Here is a 16,326-nt window from a genome sequence, read left to right as displayed (position 1 = left end):
CTTGACAACCCATGCCTTCCAATTTCTTATTCTCCCCCCCCCCCCATCTCATCATGTGATGATTTTGATCGAAAATATGGCGCAGAATCGTGCCGACAGCTTTTATAGATGGAAAGGAGAAAAGATTGCAGTCAGCATGATAGGAATAAACAAAAAAAAAAAAAAAAAAGAAAATGTCAAAGAAAAATATTGTATCTCGAACGACTACATAGAGCCATGACGACGGGCGGCGAGTTGCCAGCAGCGACCGATGACGACGACAGAGCTTCATCATTGCTAATATTATAACGACGCTTTTCTTGTCGGGTCGATTGCCGTGTGTTGTGAAGGGGGTGAGGGGGAGACACCCGTACCGTAGACGCACGCACATTTTTATTTTATTTTATTTTTTTGCCATCTAAGGAACACACACACACACACACACACACATGTAGTCGTGTGTTAATAGGGGTTGGGCTGATTGTAATTAGCTTTCATCTCTTCAACTTGCCCTTGACATTTAGGTCGTTACGTAAATGGTACCTTGTTTTCAGGGGAGTGGGTTTCGCTTTTCGTTTGATCCACATAATGAATGAATCATGTCTAGGGCATATAAGGTATATAGGTATATAACACCAGAGTTATTCATTTATTTGATTTATTTATTTTTTTTTTACAGGTTATATAGATGGCAATAAAATCGCTGACCGAAGCTGCTGATGTTGTTCCGTGTTGACGATTTGATTAGCGCGTTTGTGCGGATTCCGTATGTTGCCATCAGATCCATTGCACGTTTTTTTTTTCTCAAGGCTATTTTCCTCTTTTTTCTATTATGGTGCAATAGGCTCTATTCTATACAATTCCCGAACGATCGCTGCAGCAGCTATTCGACTCACGTTTGCAATACCAAATAACAACAACAACAACAAAAAAAAAGGGAGGAACAACAAAGAAACTGTACTATGTTACATAAATATAGATATTTTTCAAGGAATATGGGCCAGAAAAAATTCAATCTCAATGTAGCTTATTGATTTTTAGGATTGGGGAAAAGATATTTTCCAGACATCTTTGGAACGTGATGCCAATTGAAGAATAGATATCCCCCCCTGTAGCTTTCACGGCCTCACGTCCCTTGCTGCACTTTTTCTTTCCCACACATCTATTCTTCCACTTTATTTTCCTGCCTTTGTGTGTTTACCCGTGGTTATTGTTCCCGTTCGGGGCCGATGGGTAATGTACATGGTACTAGTCGTGACATCTATCGATGTCTACTGACTGTAGTCAATGTTGCAATCAGGCAATGTTGCACATCTAATTGTTTTTAGTTTTGCCGCGCACTTTGTAGACACTGAAACAATGCAAGCCCATACACAAACGGATAAGGTCAGTTTAGTCTTTTTGTTGGCAAGAGCCAGAGAGCACAACTGTGTACTCGTCTTACATTTTTACTTGTACGTTAAAGAAACAGATGGTTAAAAAAAAAAGAACAAAAAATGTGAACTGATCTTTGATGAACTAAACTTCGGCATGAATAGACAATTTCCCTGGTACAATTGCTTTCCAGCTTTGTTTTGTGTCGCATATCATTCTGGCCCAAACCTGTGACTCCAATGGCCGCCGTTTTCTTCCATACACTTGGTGACCAGTGTCCATGCCGCTACATCCTTCTCGGTAAATCTTTTTTACTTTTTAGTGTACCGATTTGTATCTTGTGTATACCAAAATGCCGAGGGCAATTTTTTAGAGAAACATTTTTGTTACATTATGTGGCATTTGGATTTTTGTGGTTTTCGTTGTATTAGATACGTTCTAGCTACTGAAACCAACTATTTTATTGTGCATTTTTTTTTTTACTTTTGGATCGAAAACTTCTGTCTGGTATTGATTTTTACGTGGTTTGAACAACCACGTGTCTGCCATTCTGTTGAGAGAGGTAGGGCAACATTTTTTTTTGTTACTTTTCTTTCTTTTTTCCTACAAGCTGTTGAACGTTTTCTGCCAATGGCGCTTCGACGAAACGACTGGGAAATATAAATTCATGTCAACCTTTTCAGTTCGTCCCAGAGTCAATTCTAGAATTCTCGTGCAAAGGGAAGCCAATACGAAAACGTTTGAACATGCCTTAATCCTAATTGTAAAAGGGCGCATTTACGGCTGTAAATTTTGTTGGTAGTTACGTTTTCGACCGCCAGATGGCTTAATCGCTACCAAAACCAACCACAGGAAGGTCAAAAAAAGGGGGGGAATGGAAAAAAGAGAGGCAATCACGACTGCGCCGGATCAGGATATAGCTTTGGCTGAGAGTTAGCTGGATCATTCCGCCGACAGGGGGAAGAGTTTTTGCTCGGCTATGAACTTTACGGAAAGAAATACGAAGAGATAGAGTTGAAAGCAGGACGAAGGTGGCTGTTTTCTTGCTTCACTGTTGGGTGACATCAGATTCGACTATCCTTTGATTTTTTATTTAGCCTCGTGCGGACTAACGGTTGACCACAGCAACAACGGCAGTGTCGCATAGACGGACGGTAGATCAAAAACAACTAGCGCTTTAGTGTCGGCGGACATTGCGACAATCTGTCAGGTAAATTTCTCGTTGGTTTGTTGAAAAAAAAAAAAAAATTCGCGTTCCCGTGACTCGCGACTGTTAGAAGCCGGCTGTTGATCTCTCTTTTTTTTTTTTTTTTTTTTTTTTGCCCAACCGATGCGGATTACAAAACTGACGCAGCGTAATGTGATATTAAACGTAATAGGATCTCGAAGAGAACTTGAAACTATATAGCCTTCGTGTTTGGTTTTTTTTTTTTTCGTGCAAATCGAACGCGTGTTATACGTCTGTATCTTGCATCTTCATGCATATCTCATGATCGATCCGTCCGTATGTCAGCAGTCAAATCCTTTTTTTTTTTCTCCTTTTTACAATGCTCAACAGCTTGCGGCTTTTCTACAGTTCTGGACATTCTTCCTGAAACGCCCCTACTGAATTCTGTCACCAGATTTACTAGCTAACTTATTATTACGAGTCCATCTTGATGTTGAGCTTCATCGACATTACGCTGACAGCTTCTTTAAAGGCTAAGCACGATTTTTTGGGGCGGGGTGGCAAATCAACAAGGAACGTTGATTCGTAGGGCTGACTACGTGTTTGGTTTTCTTTTTCTTTTTTCTGATTTTTGTATCTCTTTGCCTTTCTACACATTGATCTTCTTCCGTAAGCCTCGTTTTTTTATTATTATCCGGTGCAGATATAGTAGAACTCATGAAAGAGAAAGTAGAATGAGCCCAAAGTATTTTTTATTTCTAGGATCGATGCGAGAATAGAGAGCGAAAAAAAGAAAGAAGGGTAGGAATCAAAGTTCGGGGAGCTGCGCGGACAAGGAAAGCTCCCAGACAGGAGCTGTTAAAAAAAAGTTTGAAATGCACTAAAGCAAACCTAACGTGACTACTCGTTTTCACTCCACGTAGACACACTTCGCCAACAAAGATTGGGGGGGGGGGGGGGGGGGTGATGTACTAAACAGAAACTTTCTCTAACTGCAAATAGTGGTTTAAAAAAACAAAAACAAAAATGTTTGATGGATATTAAGTTGATACCGACCGACTCTGTTAGTGCCAAACATGTGCCACGAGTACGTACTTTTTTAATAGATTTTGTCAGGATTCTGTCGCTTGGTATTTTATAAATGTCATTCTCTCTTTCCATTTTCCATCAAGTGAGGAAGAAAAAAACTCGATAAAGAATGGAGTGGGATGAGGAGAAATGGAAATGATCCAATAGAAAGATTCCGACATGTTGAAAAGGGAAAAGTTGTAGACCGCGCTTCTTTTTTTTTTTTTTTTTTTTGTAGATAAAAGATATTGCTTTATAGGAGACAACATGTTTTTTTCTTGTTTCCGCTTAACGTAGTAAATATATTTTGCGCTTTTCTTTTTTTGTTTATATTTGTTATTCTTTCATGTAGTTTAATACTCTATTCGATTGTGTCCCACATACGCCGCGTCGCATCCTTTTGAATCCGGTGTCTTATTCAGCTGGGCAAAGAGGGAAAAAGGAGGAGCTATATATTGACGTAGAGGATATGAGATGTTGGGTACGCGCTAGAAATGGAATATGGTTACGGTGATAATAACACACACACACACACAGCTATCATATGGTTTAAATCCGAAAGCCTCTTTGTATTACTATGTAGTTATATACAGCATTAGTTTCTGCGGACGGGAGTTATGGCGTGAAAGGGAAAAGAAGAACTTGCGGACAAACATTTCTCTTTTGGGTCTCATTTTCGCGCTACATGTTGTGTGTTTATTCTTCGCGCTCTCTGAGTGTACACACACATTACATCTAGAACGACAAAAGCATTGTCCCTTGCTTGCTACCACGTCAGTCTTGCGAGCAAACTCGTTCTTCGATAGATTTGGAGAAATAAGAAACATATGAAGGAAAGAAGCATAAAAGAAATAATAGCCGCACGCCAGTAAAAGAGAAAATAAATATGTCTTCTTTTTTTTTTTTTTTATTATTATTATGTGTATAGTACGTGGATGCCTATGTATTTCCTACCTAATGTTGAAATGTTGTTCTATCAGCTGTTTCACAGAATCTTTCGGGACTGCGGAGCGCAGACGCGCAGCTCCCTTTTGATCCTGTGGCTTGCCTTCGTCTTCCCCGGCGAAATCTATACAGCACTCGGTTGTTCATCTCTGACAAGACGGTCGATCGGCACAAGTCCCAGCGCAGCATATCCAAACAGCCCATCTAACATATCGTCAACGACCATTGGCGCCTTCTAAGGTAGGACTGTGTTTTTAAAGATCGTGAATAAGACAAAGTATCAGTTCACATAGTCGAATAGACATTGCGCATCACGAACGGAATATTTTTCAGTGCGCGCATCAGTTATTCCTCCATGGAAAACTTCAAAGGATATTTTGCCTCGTAGGATTCAGTTGTTTATATCGAACAAAAAAAATTGCCGGCTCTTTCAATCATTTTTCTTATTGCTTTTTGCACTACCCACACACAATGCGCATCACAGCAGAATTTTTTTTTTTTTTTTTTTTACCCTCAATCTCTGCGTCCTATTGCACGGAGCTTATAGTCAATCTGAGTGACAGCGTCGGTGATGATAGCCTGCGATGGAATCCAGCCAACGAGTACGAACGAATTCTCCAGTACACGCGCCAAAAGAAGGCAAAATGCGGACTTGTTTGACCTTTTTGGTGCGTCTACTAATCTTATTCCAACTGCAGACACTCGCGACCAATCAACTGCTTTCAATGAAGACCATTGCTGAAAAGAAAAAACGTGTGATACGTTTTGGACATCTCATCTGCTTTTTCCTTTTTTTATTTTCGTTTTTCGTAATGGAGGGACGGCCACACTGTCATCAACCGATTAAAAACAAAAAGAAATCCTTTCCCTCTGAAAAGTTAATGATATTCTGCAAAGGGCGGCACGTAAACACGTATTGCTAGTGCAAAAAAGAAAGGCTTTGATCAAAGCCAAAAAAATTTGTTTTCGTCGTTTGCGGGTCTCGTTTGCCCGTGTTGAGTCTCTACCCAAATCTGGGCGATGATCATCGACGCGTCACGAGTTTTTGGATTCTCTCCACTTTCACTTTAATCTACCTCTTCTAATCTTTGGGTCGAGTAAAGTGCGAGAGAGTGTTAACAGTTGCATCGTCTCATCTTTTATTGTCTGACGTCCCCGTCTTTTTCAGAAGCGCGTCTCTTAAGAAAATTCGATGTCGATTGGGAGGTCGTCAACGATCATACCAAACTGGCATCATGAGGTTTCTGTGATTTTTTGGGGCTCCACTGCTTTTTTTTTTTTTTTATAACTTTGCCACCGTACTTAACGGAAGTGGTCGTATTCGGCTCTTTTCCTTCTTCTCGCTGATGACAATTTAGATGGCAGAGTTTTTTTGTTTGTTTTTTTATACCGGCGGGAGGGTTTTCCCGGCACAAGGATGTGCAAGCATCACAGGGACCTTGGGTATCGCGATCGATGTTTCAAAGTCGACCAATAAAGCGGATTTATGCTGCCACTTTCATCCGCTTCCGTAGCCAGTCAATCCGAATACTAGCGTTCTATCCCTATATATAGAGAGTATTCTATTTTTTTTAGGGGGGGGGGGGGATGTTTTTATTATCATCGAAGGACCTTATCCTAACGAGTTTTTTGGCTGTCACGCTGCGGTGGTTGATCTTTTCGTGATGTTGCTGACTTCGCAATTCGTCCTAGATATAGACGAGAGATAACAGTCCGTTTTTTTAATGTTGAAGGATGATGCCATATTATCCTGAGTGGGCTGGCCGTTGATCAATCAAAAGAAAATGAAAGAATTTTTGTGTCAAAGTGATTTGCTATGCCAGCGTTATGGAAAATGCCAATTTCGCTTTACGGGCTGACTACTAGATGACAACGAAATGTAATAATCTAGATAATGCTAATCTATATTTTGGGTTCGTTCGTCTAGGCTTATATTCAAAAGGATAAATGTCATTTTGATTTAACAGATCCCCCGTGTTCTTTGATTACATAATAATAATAAAAAAATTGCTGGGGGAAATGGAATTCGCTCGGTAAATTGTAAGGATCCTGAATTCTTGAAGTCGGTACAAAAATTTTTTATTCGCATTTTGTTTGCGTGGAATTTCAATGTAAAAAAAATCGATTCGAGCGTACCGTTTTGCATATTGTCAAAAGCTCTGCATTGAACACAAAAATGACATTCAATCGGTTTTACATTGCCCCAATTCGCTTTCGTGTGGTCGATATATCCAACTCTGTCCAACGACTGGCTTCCCCAGCATTTTTCTTTTCGTCCGGCTTCTTCATTATTCCTTTTTTTTTTTTTTTTTTTTACAAAGATGACGCCAACCAGGAACCTTTTTGTTCTGGCTGCTAAAGAACCAATCGGTTGAAGTAAAGGATGAACATACACACAAAAAAAAAAGTTGTTTTTGTTCTTTTCGTCAACTTCTTTTTTCAATGTACACGTAACGGTCGGCTAGAAATGAATGGACATCAATTTTTTCTTTTATCGTTGGACGGTTTTTTCATCGACTTTTGTAATGGCGATCGATGTTCGTTGATTGGGGTGCGTGAGCTATGAACCCGCTGCTCACGATACTGTCGAAACTTTTTATTGCATCGGAAGCACGCTCTGCACCAACAATCAATTCCGGGCGTACAGTAGAGACGCTGTCGGCGCTATCAGTAAACCACCATCATTTCAAATTGAAAAGTATGAAGCAGAAAAAAAAAAAAAAAAATGTACATTTACGTCGTTTCCAATCGAGAACAATCAGTCGAAATGGCGGCAAATGCCCGTAGACCATCACGAACGCTGGCCTTTTGATGATGGTGTTGTGTAACGAAGCCGCCCTCCACGGATCAACTTTCTGTCTAGCTTGCAACATCAGTAGCAGAATCTCCATTAGTGTCGACAGGCTTTATATATATAAAAAAAAAAAAAAAAAAAGAAAGGACAAAAAAATAAATTTATCTGGTAGCACTGACCTGGAACACAGTGTTGGCAAGGTGCCAAGGGCATGCTCTCTCCGTTTTTTTCGGTATTACTATACACATATACTTTTCTCGATAGCATTTTTTATTTCTTTTCCGGCCTTCTTTTTGCATCATGCAATCGGTTCCTCCTTTTCACTTCGTCTAGCAGATCCCTCCCCCTTCTCTTTCAAGTGAGGCGCGCATGGACCATTTTCAATTCTCTTGAATCTCTCAGTAGATTCCTTCCGGTTGACGGATGGCTTTTTTTCGGCAGCGCTTTTTATTATTTGCCCCGATATTATTCAATTGCTGCGTGTGTATCGCATCTCTATATACACTGCAGTGTATATTTTACATAAACATTTTCGGCTGTCGTCTACACACAAAATGACACATATCACTACTAGGGGGGGGGGGGGCTTCACACTTGGCTGTTTCTTTTATTCACTTGTATTTGTTTTCTGTAGGCAAATTTTTGATTCATTGCTTAGCGACTTTGAAGAAAAATAGCCTTTAAAAAAAAATGTTTTTCAAGAGTAAAATTGTATAAACAAACAAGTAAATGCAAACTGAACATCCTCACGTTCGCCTGCGTGGCCTCGCTGTGTTTGTATCGTGATAAAAGAAAATCGATTATTCCTTCGGGCACACACACACACACAGAAAGACAATTCAACTGTTCTTTTTTTTTTCCTCCTTATTTTTCGTTCTTTTGTTGTTTCTTGTAACGTTTTCTTCCCTATTCCCCCCCCCCCCTTTTTTCTGATGACGATGGCTGTCAACTTCCCGGAACGTCGACCAAGTTTCATCTCTTGCACGCCAATGACGTATACTTCCGCGGATGCGGAAACCAATGTTATCATTGAGCTCTGTGTTTTCTTCTTTGAATTTCTCTGGGGTTTTTTCTTTATTGTTTTTATGGGATTTGTTTATTTTTCCCTGTTTGTTCTGCGCTTGCCGCGTTGTTTTAGCTCAATTTTGCCTTGTTTTTTTTTTTCAAAGCCCCGCGTTTCTTTTAACGAATTTTCTTTATTCGTGAAGACTTAAATCGTTTAAAAGGACCATTCGCTAATTGTTTTTGACTTTTCGATAAAACGATTAACGGACTCTATTTATCCGGGTCAAGTTTTTAAGACAAAGTTTTCAAGGACTGTTGCGTTCAGCGAATCAATCTCGAGTCGATATACACTTCCGTATATCGCAAAAACTTTTGAAACTCGTAACGAGTCCTCGTTTCTTCTTGAAAAGTTTGCCTTCAAAAGAAAAGAGATCCGCCATTTCAATCTTTCTTTCGCAATTTTGCGGGATCTGTGTACGTCGTGTGAGTGGGTTGAACTTTTCTTGTACCATTTCTTTATCTAGCTGGACTTTGTGAGAAAGTTTCGATCAATGGCTGTGACGTGCTTGTTTTTAATCATGATTTCCAGGAAGAGGTGCCATAACGGCTCAGCAACGCAATAATGACAACGACAGCCTATATCCTGGCCTTGCTAGCCGTCTTGTCAACTTGTTCCTTACGACAGTCAGGGTAAGCAAATTTTCGTTTATGTTTATAGAGGTACGACCGACCTCTGAAACAATGCCGCCAAAAGCAAAGGGATCCTCCCCCTTTTTTTTTTTTTTGATTTAAAAAAAATATATTGCCCTGCAGGCCAGTAGGTCTCGGTTGTGAAAATGAAATGCCATTCACGGTTGAAAGCATTTTTCAGTTGATGTCGAGAAGGGTAGAACTCGGATCGATGATTCCATTTCCTTTTGCTTCGTTCTCTATTTCCTTTCCATCTTTTTTTTTTTTTTTTTTATATATAACTTGATGTGCGGCCTGTGGCGTGCAGAGCCAACCAACAGCAGAATGGAGCCAACAAGAAAGTCAATTTTCGTGAAAAGGAGAAACAGATTCTCGACAAAATTTTGGGGCCGGCTCACTACGATCGTCGAATTCGGCCTTCAGCTGCCAACGGCACAGGTTATTCAACACATTTCTAGATACGTCGTTATCATTCGCTTTTACATTTGCCGTTCGTTAAATAGATGGACCCACCATAGTCGACATCAACCTCATGTTTCGTGGCATATCAGACATCAGCGACAATAAAATGGTAATCCTTTTTTTTTTTTCTTATCGAACAAGACAGTTTTGATTTGTTGGGGGTCTGTAAGTTTGAAAGTACGTATCGGTTGTATTCGAATCACTTTGGCTTATTGTCTCGTGCCAGACAGCTGATGGATCTTTGGGCTCTTGAGGCCAATCGGAAAAAGAAGGCAAATTCTTTTATCCGGAAGGGATACAAGTATTTACTATCCCCATCCATTTAATTGTATCCGACGGCGTAAACACGTAAACAACAACCATTGTTTTTGTGGTCGATAATCTGACGGGCATTTTTGTTTTTCCTAAATTTATGTCCGCACCTTTTATGGTTTGACTTTGCGACTAACGGACATTAACGTCCATCTTTTTACAACTGCATCAAATCCTATTATTCTACATCATTATTTTTATTTTTCAACAGCAATTCAGTGTTATCCTGACTTTCCGAGAAGAGTGGCTCGACGACCGCCTCAAGTTTGACAATATGCAAGGTAACATAAATCTCATATTTCTATTTTATGTTGCTCGTCTAGCAATCTAAGACGCGCGCTAATGACGTCCCTAAAAAAAAAAAAAGTTGCTTTATGGAAGTGTACCTTCCGTTGCGGATGTGTTTCTCGAATCGGTGTAGTCTAGTTTCCGTTTTAATGCAGCGGGATCCTAGTCTCGAGTGAGTGGACAAGTGCCCCTCGTTCCCCTCTTTACAACAACGGGGGCCTGTGTACGCGAGGGCATATATTCCAGGTGGATCGTTCTCGATGAGGGGTGGGTAGTGCCAAATCTACCACCTTATATCGGATGCCCTATGCAGGTCTACTGCCTACCGCACATATCTGCTAGTCGAGTATTGATTAGACAAGAGAACAATTGAATCTTCTCTGCAGCAGCTCGCCCGCGGGCGGACCGTTTTCCAACGCATTTGGCCGCAGACGTTTCTTCCCCCCTCAACGAATAGTCGATGAGACGGAAAAAACGAACACGGCTCCTATTCTTTTTCATCCCCGTTAACATGTCCCTATTAGTGAGCTTTGTTGTTGGGCTTTTATAGTGCGTTTAGGCTATTTCACGGGCCGTGTTAAGCTCGTTCTCGACCTAATCCGTAAAACAAGGGAAAGATTTTCCAGCAGCTCGTGGCAGATTCTCAAATGAAATTTTTTTTTTTTTTTTCGACATCGTTAAATTTGTTTAGATTAAATTTCCTTTCGTCTGTTGTATGGTGGGCCCTTGTTTTAACCTATTTCGCTTCATTTCTTAACAATGTTTGGTGTATCTTTAGACTCCTCTTAGTTTCACTGCTGAACGCATTGTGAGATTTCAAAATATAACAAGCCGCTAGGATCCATCGATCGATAGGTCCCCAAGTTGTTGTATTTCGTAGTGTATAAACAGTGGCTTGATAACCAAACCAACTACGAAATAGGACTTGTTTTCATCATCAATCATCTCGAGTTCATCATAATTTTTTTCCCCTCCATTTCTTTCTTTTTCTGCGAGTCTCTTCATAAAGTTTGCATCGCGCCAGTACGCGAGTGTATTTACTCGTGCAATAGATTAATTAGTTTCCACCATCAAAGTTGCTTATTCAGTGAGGGAGTGCAGCGAACGCGGTAGAGTAACGCGCAGTTGAGAACAATTGAGGATAAACGTATAGACCCTGTCTGACCCCTCTCCACTTTGAAATGCTGTCCTAACTTACATTATAAATGCGAAATGTATACGGAAAAAAAAAAAAAAAGAAAAAAAGAATAGAGACAAAAGAGCAAGGAAATCCGCTGGAATTGAAACGATGGAAGTTGTTGCTCTTATTTCGTTATTCAGCGGGAAATTTATTATAAACGACCCTTCACATTAATTGTTTCGTATAGCGCAACGTTGTTTCTTTTTTTTTTCTTGATGTCTCCATATCCGCCCAAATCGTCATTCTTCAACAGGCTGTGTAAATCTGTGTGGGGTGGGGTTAGATTTATTATCGTGATTATTACGACGGACTCGGTTGTAGGATGATCTTGGGTCATAATTTAGCCTATGAATTGTTGTTTTTCTCCCCTCTCTACCGTGTTTACGTTTAGCTTATAATTCACGAGTCCGCCAAAGCGGAAAAATCTGTGGCAATGAAGTGGTTGGGGTTGGGATCACGCATTTGGAAAGGGGAATTGCAATAGACATATTAGATTCTATTCGCATTTGATTTTGAAATAAAAATTGAATAATGACGTTTATAAAAGCGATGCGATTGTTTTCTTTGCTGTAGAGTGTGTTAAACAATTGTTTTTTCGTTTGTCTTCAGGTCGGATGAAGTACCTCACACTCAACGATCCGAGCAAAGTCTGGATGCCCGACTTGTTTTTCTCCAACGAACGCGAAGGACACTTCCACAACATCATCGTGCCCAATGTCTACGTGAGAATCTTCCCACATGGATGGGTCTTGTACAGCATCCGGTAAAATGTTTGTTTCTATTAACGATTTATCCTCGGTACATTCGACTGGAAATTGCATTTAGATTTTGCGAGGGGTGCATTATGATGTGTGAAACATGAATGTGATTATATGTTTAAGACGGGCAGAAATTCGCGTGGATTCTTGACAGTTGGCAACAGAGTCTTGTTAAAATGGCTGACTGATGTATGTGATTCGCAATGTCATTGTAGAAAAATAGCTCTTTGAAATGTGTGTCATCAAATCAGAGGGGGTAAAAGAAAAATCGATACGCAAGGGCGATAAATCTAGTTGAGCACAATTCAACGGTGGGACTCCAAAAAGAAAGTGTCTAAAAGATGAACTGTTTTTCTAGTAATGGATGTTCTTTTCTAAATTTCTTGGACATTTTGTTTTCACAGAATTTCTCTGACTCTGTCGTGTCCGATGAATCTCAAACTCTTCCCGCTCGATCGGCAAACTTGTTCACTCTCTATGGGCAGCTGTAAGTTATTCATTTTCTACTTATTTATCTCGTCCGTATATGTCCTCGCAGTTATTGATTTCAACGTTATTTTCGCTAGTCTTAAGTTTTAATCTTTTCTATACTTATTCACACGAGAAGATGAACTCTTTGTTTGAATTTGTGATTACTTTTTCTAACTAGAAGAGCAACGTCTTTTTATTGCTTTTTTCGGTCCTCTCTTTTGTCTCCTTTCGCGTGAGTTCAAGTGGACAAATACGAGAAGAATGACGAAAAAAAAAAATGTAAGGGGGGAAGGTGCATGGTCTAAGACATTTCAGTTACTCTGTCACGTAGAACAGCTCAAGGGACTAGCATCATCACGTCGCAAGATAGTCTATCGTTGACTTTTTTTTTTCCCCTTCGTATCTCTGTGTGACGAAGATTGTGTTGAAACTTTTCCTTCATCTTCTCTTTTATCCTGTGTTTCCATTGTCGCATTTACGTTAGTATAAAAAGACGTTACACACACAGGGTCAATAAGTACCAAGTCTGGATATCGATTTCGGGTTAACCATTATGCCGACATTTCTTTTCGATGGTAGAATGCGGCTGGGAAGAGGCCATGGACATATTATACGATATTGCCTCTTCTTTTTCCCGTTTGCTTTGTAGCGCTTGCTCTGAATTTTTTTGGTGTTGTCTGTTAACTGGCGCTCCATTTTATTTTGCCTTATTCCATTTCCATCCTATTACTTATACAGCTGGGCACCCCAACGGGGGAATGCCTTATATAAAATTCATCCAGCCAAATGGAATAATTTTATTTTTTCATTTCTCATGTCTGAGTTTTTGCGTTCCGCTCGCAACGCATCACGTTATTCATTTAGATTGTCCCTATTTCGTTTCCTTTATCAAATCTAATTTTTGATTCTTGACAGATGGATGGACAACAGAAGATTTGGTTTTTCTGTGGCGAGCCGGCGATCCTGTGCAAGTCACCAAGAATCTTCAGCTGCCGCGGTTCGCGCTGGAGAAATTCAAAACGGACTCGTGCAACAGCAAGACCAATACAGGTTAGAAACGAATATCTAAAAACTTATCTAAAAAAGACGCAATAGACTAGTCGAATGACGTCAATGCTGTTCAACAATCTCATCGATTTGAGGGTGTTTCATCTCAGCTTCCAATCGCCTCCTCCAACTGGAGGGCAAATATTAATATCGATCGTCCCATCTTGTGGCAGTCTCATTAGCGAGTGATATTGCCCCATCCGGCATGTTGTCTGTTGTTTCTATTCGGGGACGGCTAGATATCTTTTCACAAGAGATCTACGAATCTTGAGAATATATAAACACAAATGTTGGCCCACTAGCAAAGATAGTAGCAAATCAGATTATATATGTTTTCTGTATAAATTATTACAGGGGAGTACTCGTGCCTGAAAGTGGATCTCCTGTTCAGAAGAGAATTCTCCTACTACTTGATCACCATCTACATCCCCTGCTGCATGTTAGTCATCGTTTCGTGGGTTTCCTTTTGGCTGGATGCCAACGCCGTCCCAGCACGCGTCTCCCTCGGAGTCACCACTCTTTTGACTATGGCCACCCAAACTACGGGTATCAACAACTCACTTCCGCCCGTCTCCTACACCAAAGTACGTATCGTTCATTTTCATTTGCGCAGCCTTTTTTTTTTTATTATTTACGTTCCGAAATTGTTTCATTGCGCTAGCAAAATAGGCTAGCTTTAAGACTTTATTAATGGCAAAATCCGAGAAAAAAAGATTTTCAGATAGTGTAGCTTATTGTACGAAACATGGTTTCATTCAAGCAAGATCGATGCCCTGTTTTTGTACCGCAGCTGGAGGTAGTGTTGAACCTATTGTTATCAACGAAACAACGAGATGTTTCCATCTTGTTCAGTGGGATGCTTCGGGGCACAGAGTGCAATACCGACATGAAATCCATCATTTGTCTTTGCTGAGGATTGTTCACATTAAGTAGAACGGCGCTAAAAAAATTCTAAACGGGTTTCCATGACGACCGCACACGACGCCATTTCAAGCGAAAATTTTGTGAGTTTCCGCCTCGAAAAACTCGAGAAACTTTGATACAACTCATTTTACGTCTCCTTTTCGTGTTTCTCAGCTTCACATTTCTCAGTTTTTGTGTATGCATAATTTTTTTTTTTTTTTTTTTTTTTACGTCGTCGTGATGTTGGTAGACAATAGAACTAAAAGCAATATTATAGCAATTATTTTGCAGGCGGCCCCAACTTGGTGGAATATAACGCTCGTAGGCTAATAATCTCGATAACAACTTTTGCGTTCTGTAACTTATTAATTTCCAAAACTCACTGCCCGTCTCTGCAAAACTTGTTTTTAAACGATTCGCAGTAGTTTCTGCGTTTTAATCAGCTGCGAGGGGAGAGATCGTTCCGGGAACTGATCACGCGTGTCAGTATAGTTCAATGAAAACGAACACAATTGGTACATCGCAGTAGACGGAATTTTCAATTCCGGCCTGTATGACAGAGACGCTACGCCGGATTTAGAATGCTGATATGATCGATTCGGAAATTGAATTTTTGATTGATTGATTTTTTTCTTTTTTGTGCAGGCCATTGACGTGTGGACCGGTGTTTGTTTGACATTCGTCTTCGGAGCGCTGCTGGAATTCGCCCTGGTCAACTACGCTTCGCGATCAGATGCACATCGGGAAAAGATGAAAAAGCAGCGCAAGCAGTGGGAGATGGAACACCAAGCGGCTCTGGATGCCATGGCAGCCGACGGTCTTCTTGACGATCGCAACTCTTTCGCTATGGTAAGTCCGCCTTTTTCATAAAACTTTGAGGCTGCACAGTCGTTCGTAGGCGTAATGCACTTGGATAATGCGTTAAATCTTGAGGCTTAAACTACAAAATGGAGGTTGTTTTTAAAGGCTACAGAACTTTGAGCTGTGTGTGCAAGTATTTTAGGGCCTAGCTCGTGGATGTTTCTCACTAGTCAAAAGGATTTACGGGCATTTCTTTTTTAAACATTTGAAACGTTCATCTGCAGGCAGTCGATCAGTAAAAAAACGTCAACCGTGTACGTGTCTGGAAACGATCGAGGTCTATCGTATTTGAATGCGTTTAATCAAACAACTTGGGAGCTGTAGCAATTCGCGTGAGGTTGCGTTCAAAAAGAATTGCCTAGGAAGGGCAAAGGTTGCGATCGTTTCGTCATTAAACTGGGCTCAGAAGGTTGTTTCGGATTCGTTTGAAAGAGAAACAGTTTAATTAAAAACCGATGTAAAGGTATTTTTAATTAACTTGGTTTTTCTTGTTGGTTCACAGAAACCCCTAGTCCCTGCCAGTACCGAAATCATCTTCATGGAAGATGGCCGTGATCGTGGCCAACAAAGGAACGACGGGATGCCAACAGAGACGTGTTGCCGTACCTGGATAGGTACTTACACGTTGCGCTCGAAACGAATTGACGTCGTCTCCCGCATTATCTTCCCTCTGGTGTTCGCCGTGTTTAACCTGGCTTACTGGAGCACGTATCTCAATCAAGAAGATGATAAAATATAACAACTTCCGATCCTTTTTCTTTCGCCCTTCTATCCAAAAAGAAGAAAACAACAAATTATACCAAAATTTCATGTCCCGTTTTTTTTTTTGCGCAATAACAACTGTCATTGCACGTGACGTTATTTACTTGTACACGTAACTTAAAGCAGTTTTTTTTATATATATAACTGTAGTAAATTTTACGCCCTTTTTAACTGTGATTTGTATACAGTTGATTAGTAAATATTTCATTTCCCCCATTTTTTCTGTTGATAACGACATTTTGAACAATAGCCTAGTGCA

General features: G+C 40.3%; 1 protein-coding gene across 2 annotated transcripts; it reads left to right on the top strand.

Moving 5' to 3' along the window:
* Window positions 1-1,496: 1,496 nt before the first annotated feature.
* On the top strand, window positions 1,497-16,309 carry LOC130696304 (glutamate-gated chloride channel-like). Of its 2 annotated transcripts, none has more exons than XM_059495386.1 (12): window positions 1,497-1,653; window positions 4,570-4,774; window positions 8,923-9,023; window positions 9,331-9,461; window positions 9,527-9,594; window positions 10,009-10,078; window positions 11,875-12,028; window positions 12,428-12,510; window positions 13,410-13,544; window positions 13,896-14,125; window positions 15,090-15,293; window positions 15,808-16,309. In XM_059495386.1, the coding sequence occupies exons 3-12, from the start codon at window positions 8,956-8,958 to the stop codon at window positions 16,042-16,044; spliced, it is 1,380 nt and encodes a 459-aa protein (XP_059351369.1). In that variant the 5' UTR covers window positions 1,497-1,653; window positions 4,570-4,774; window positions 8,923-8,955; the 3' UTR covers window positions 16,045-16,309. The 2 variants fall into 2 exon arrangements, with proteins under 2 accessions (XP_059351369.1, XP_057375379.1); XM_057519396.2 differs by lacking the exon at window positions 1,497-1,653 and adding an exon at window positions 2,339-2,563.
* Window positions 16,310-16,326: the final 17 nt, after the last annotated feature.

This window comes from Daphnia carinata, chromosome 5, assembly GCF_022539665.2.
Source record: "Daphnia carinata strain CSIRO-1 chromosome 5, CSIRO_AGI_Dcar_HiC_V3, whole genome shotgun sequence".
In the NCBI taxonomy this organism is placed as follows: Eukaryota; Metazoa; Arthropoda; class Branchiopoda; order Diplostraca; family Daphniidae; genus Daphnia; species Daphnia carinata.
The sequence above is the reverse complement of the archived record's forward strand: the minus strand, read 5'-3'. Positions and strand labels throughout refer to the sequence as shown.

Coding starts and splice junctions, on each gene's coding strand:
- LOC130696304 (XM_059495386.1), top strand. CDS start 8,956: ATGACAACGACAGCCTATATCCTGGCCTTGCTAGCCGTCTTGTCAACT. Junction 9,462..9,526: donor TTCAGCTGCCAACGGCACAG/GTTATTCAACAC, acceptor TTCGTTAAATAG/ATGGACCCACCATAGTCGAC. Junction 10,079..11,874: donor CAAGTTTGACAATATGCAAG/GTAACATAAATC, acceptor GTTTGTCTTCAG/GTCGGATGAAGTACCTCACA.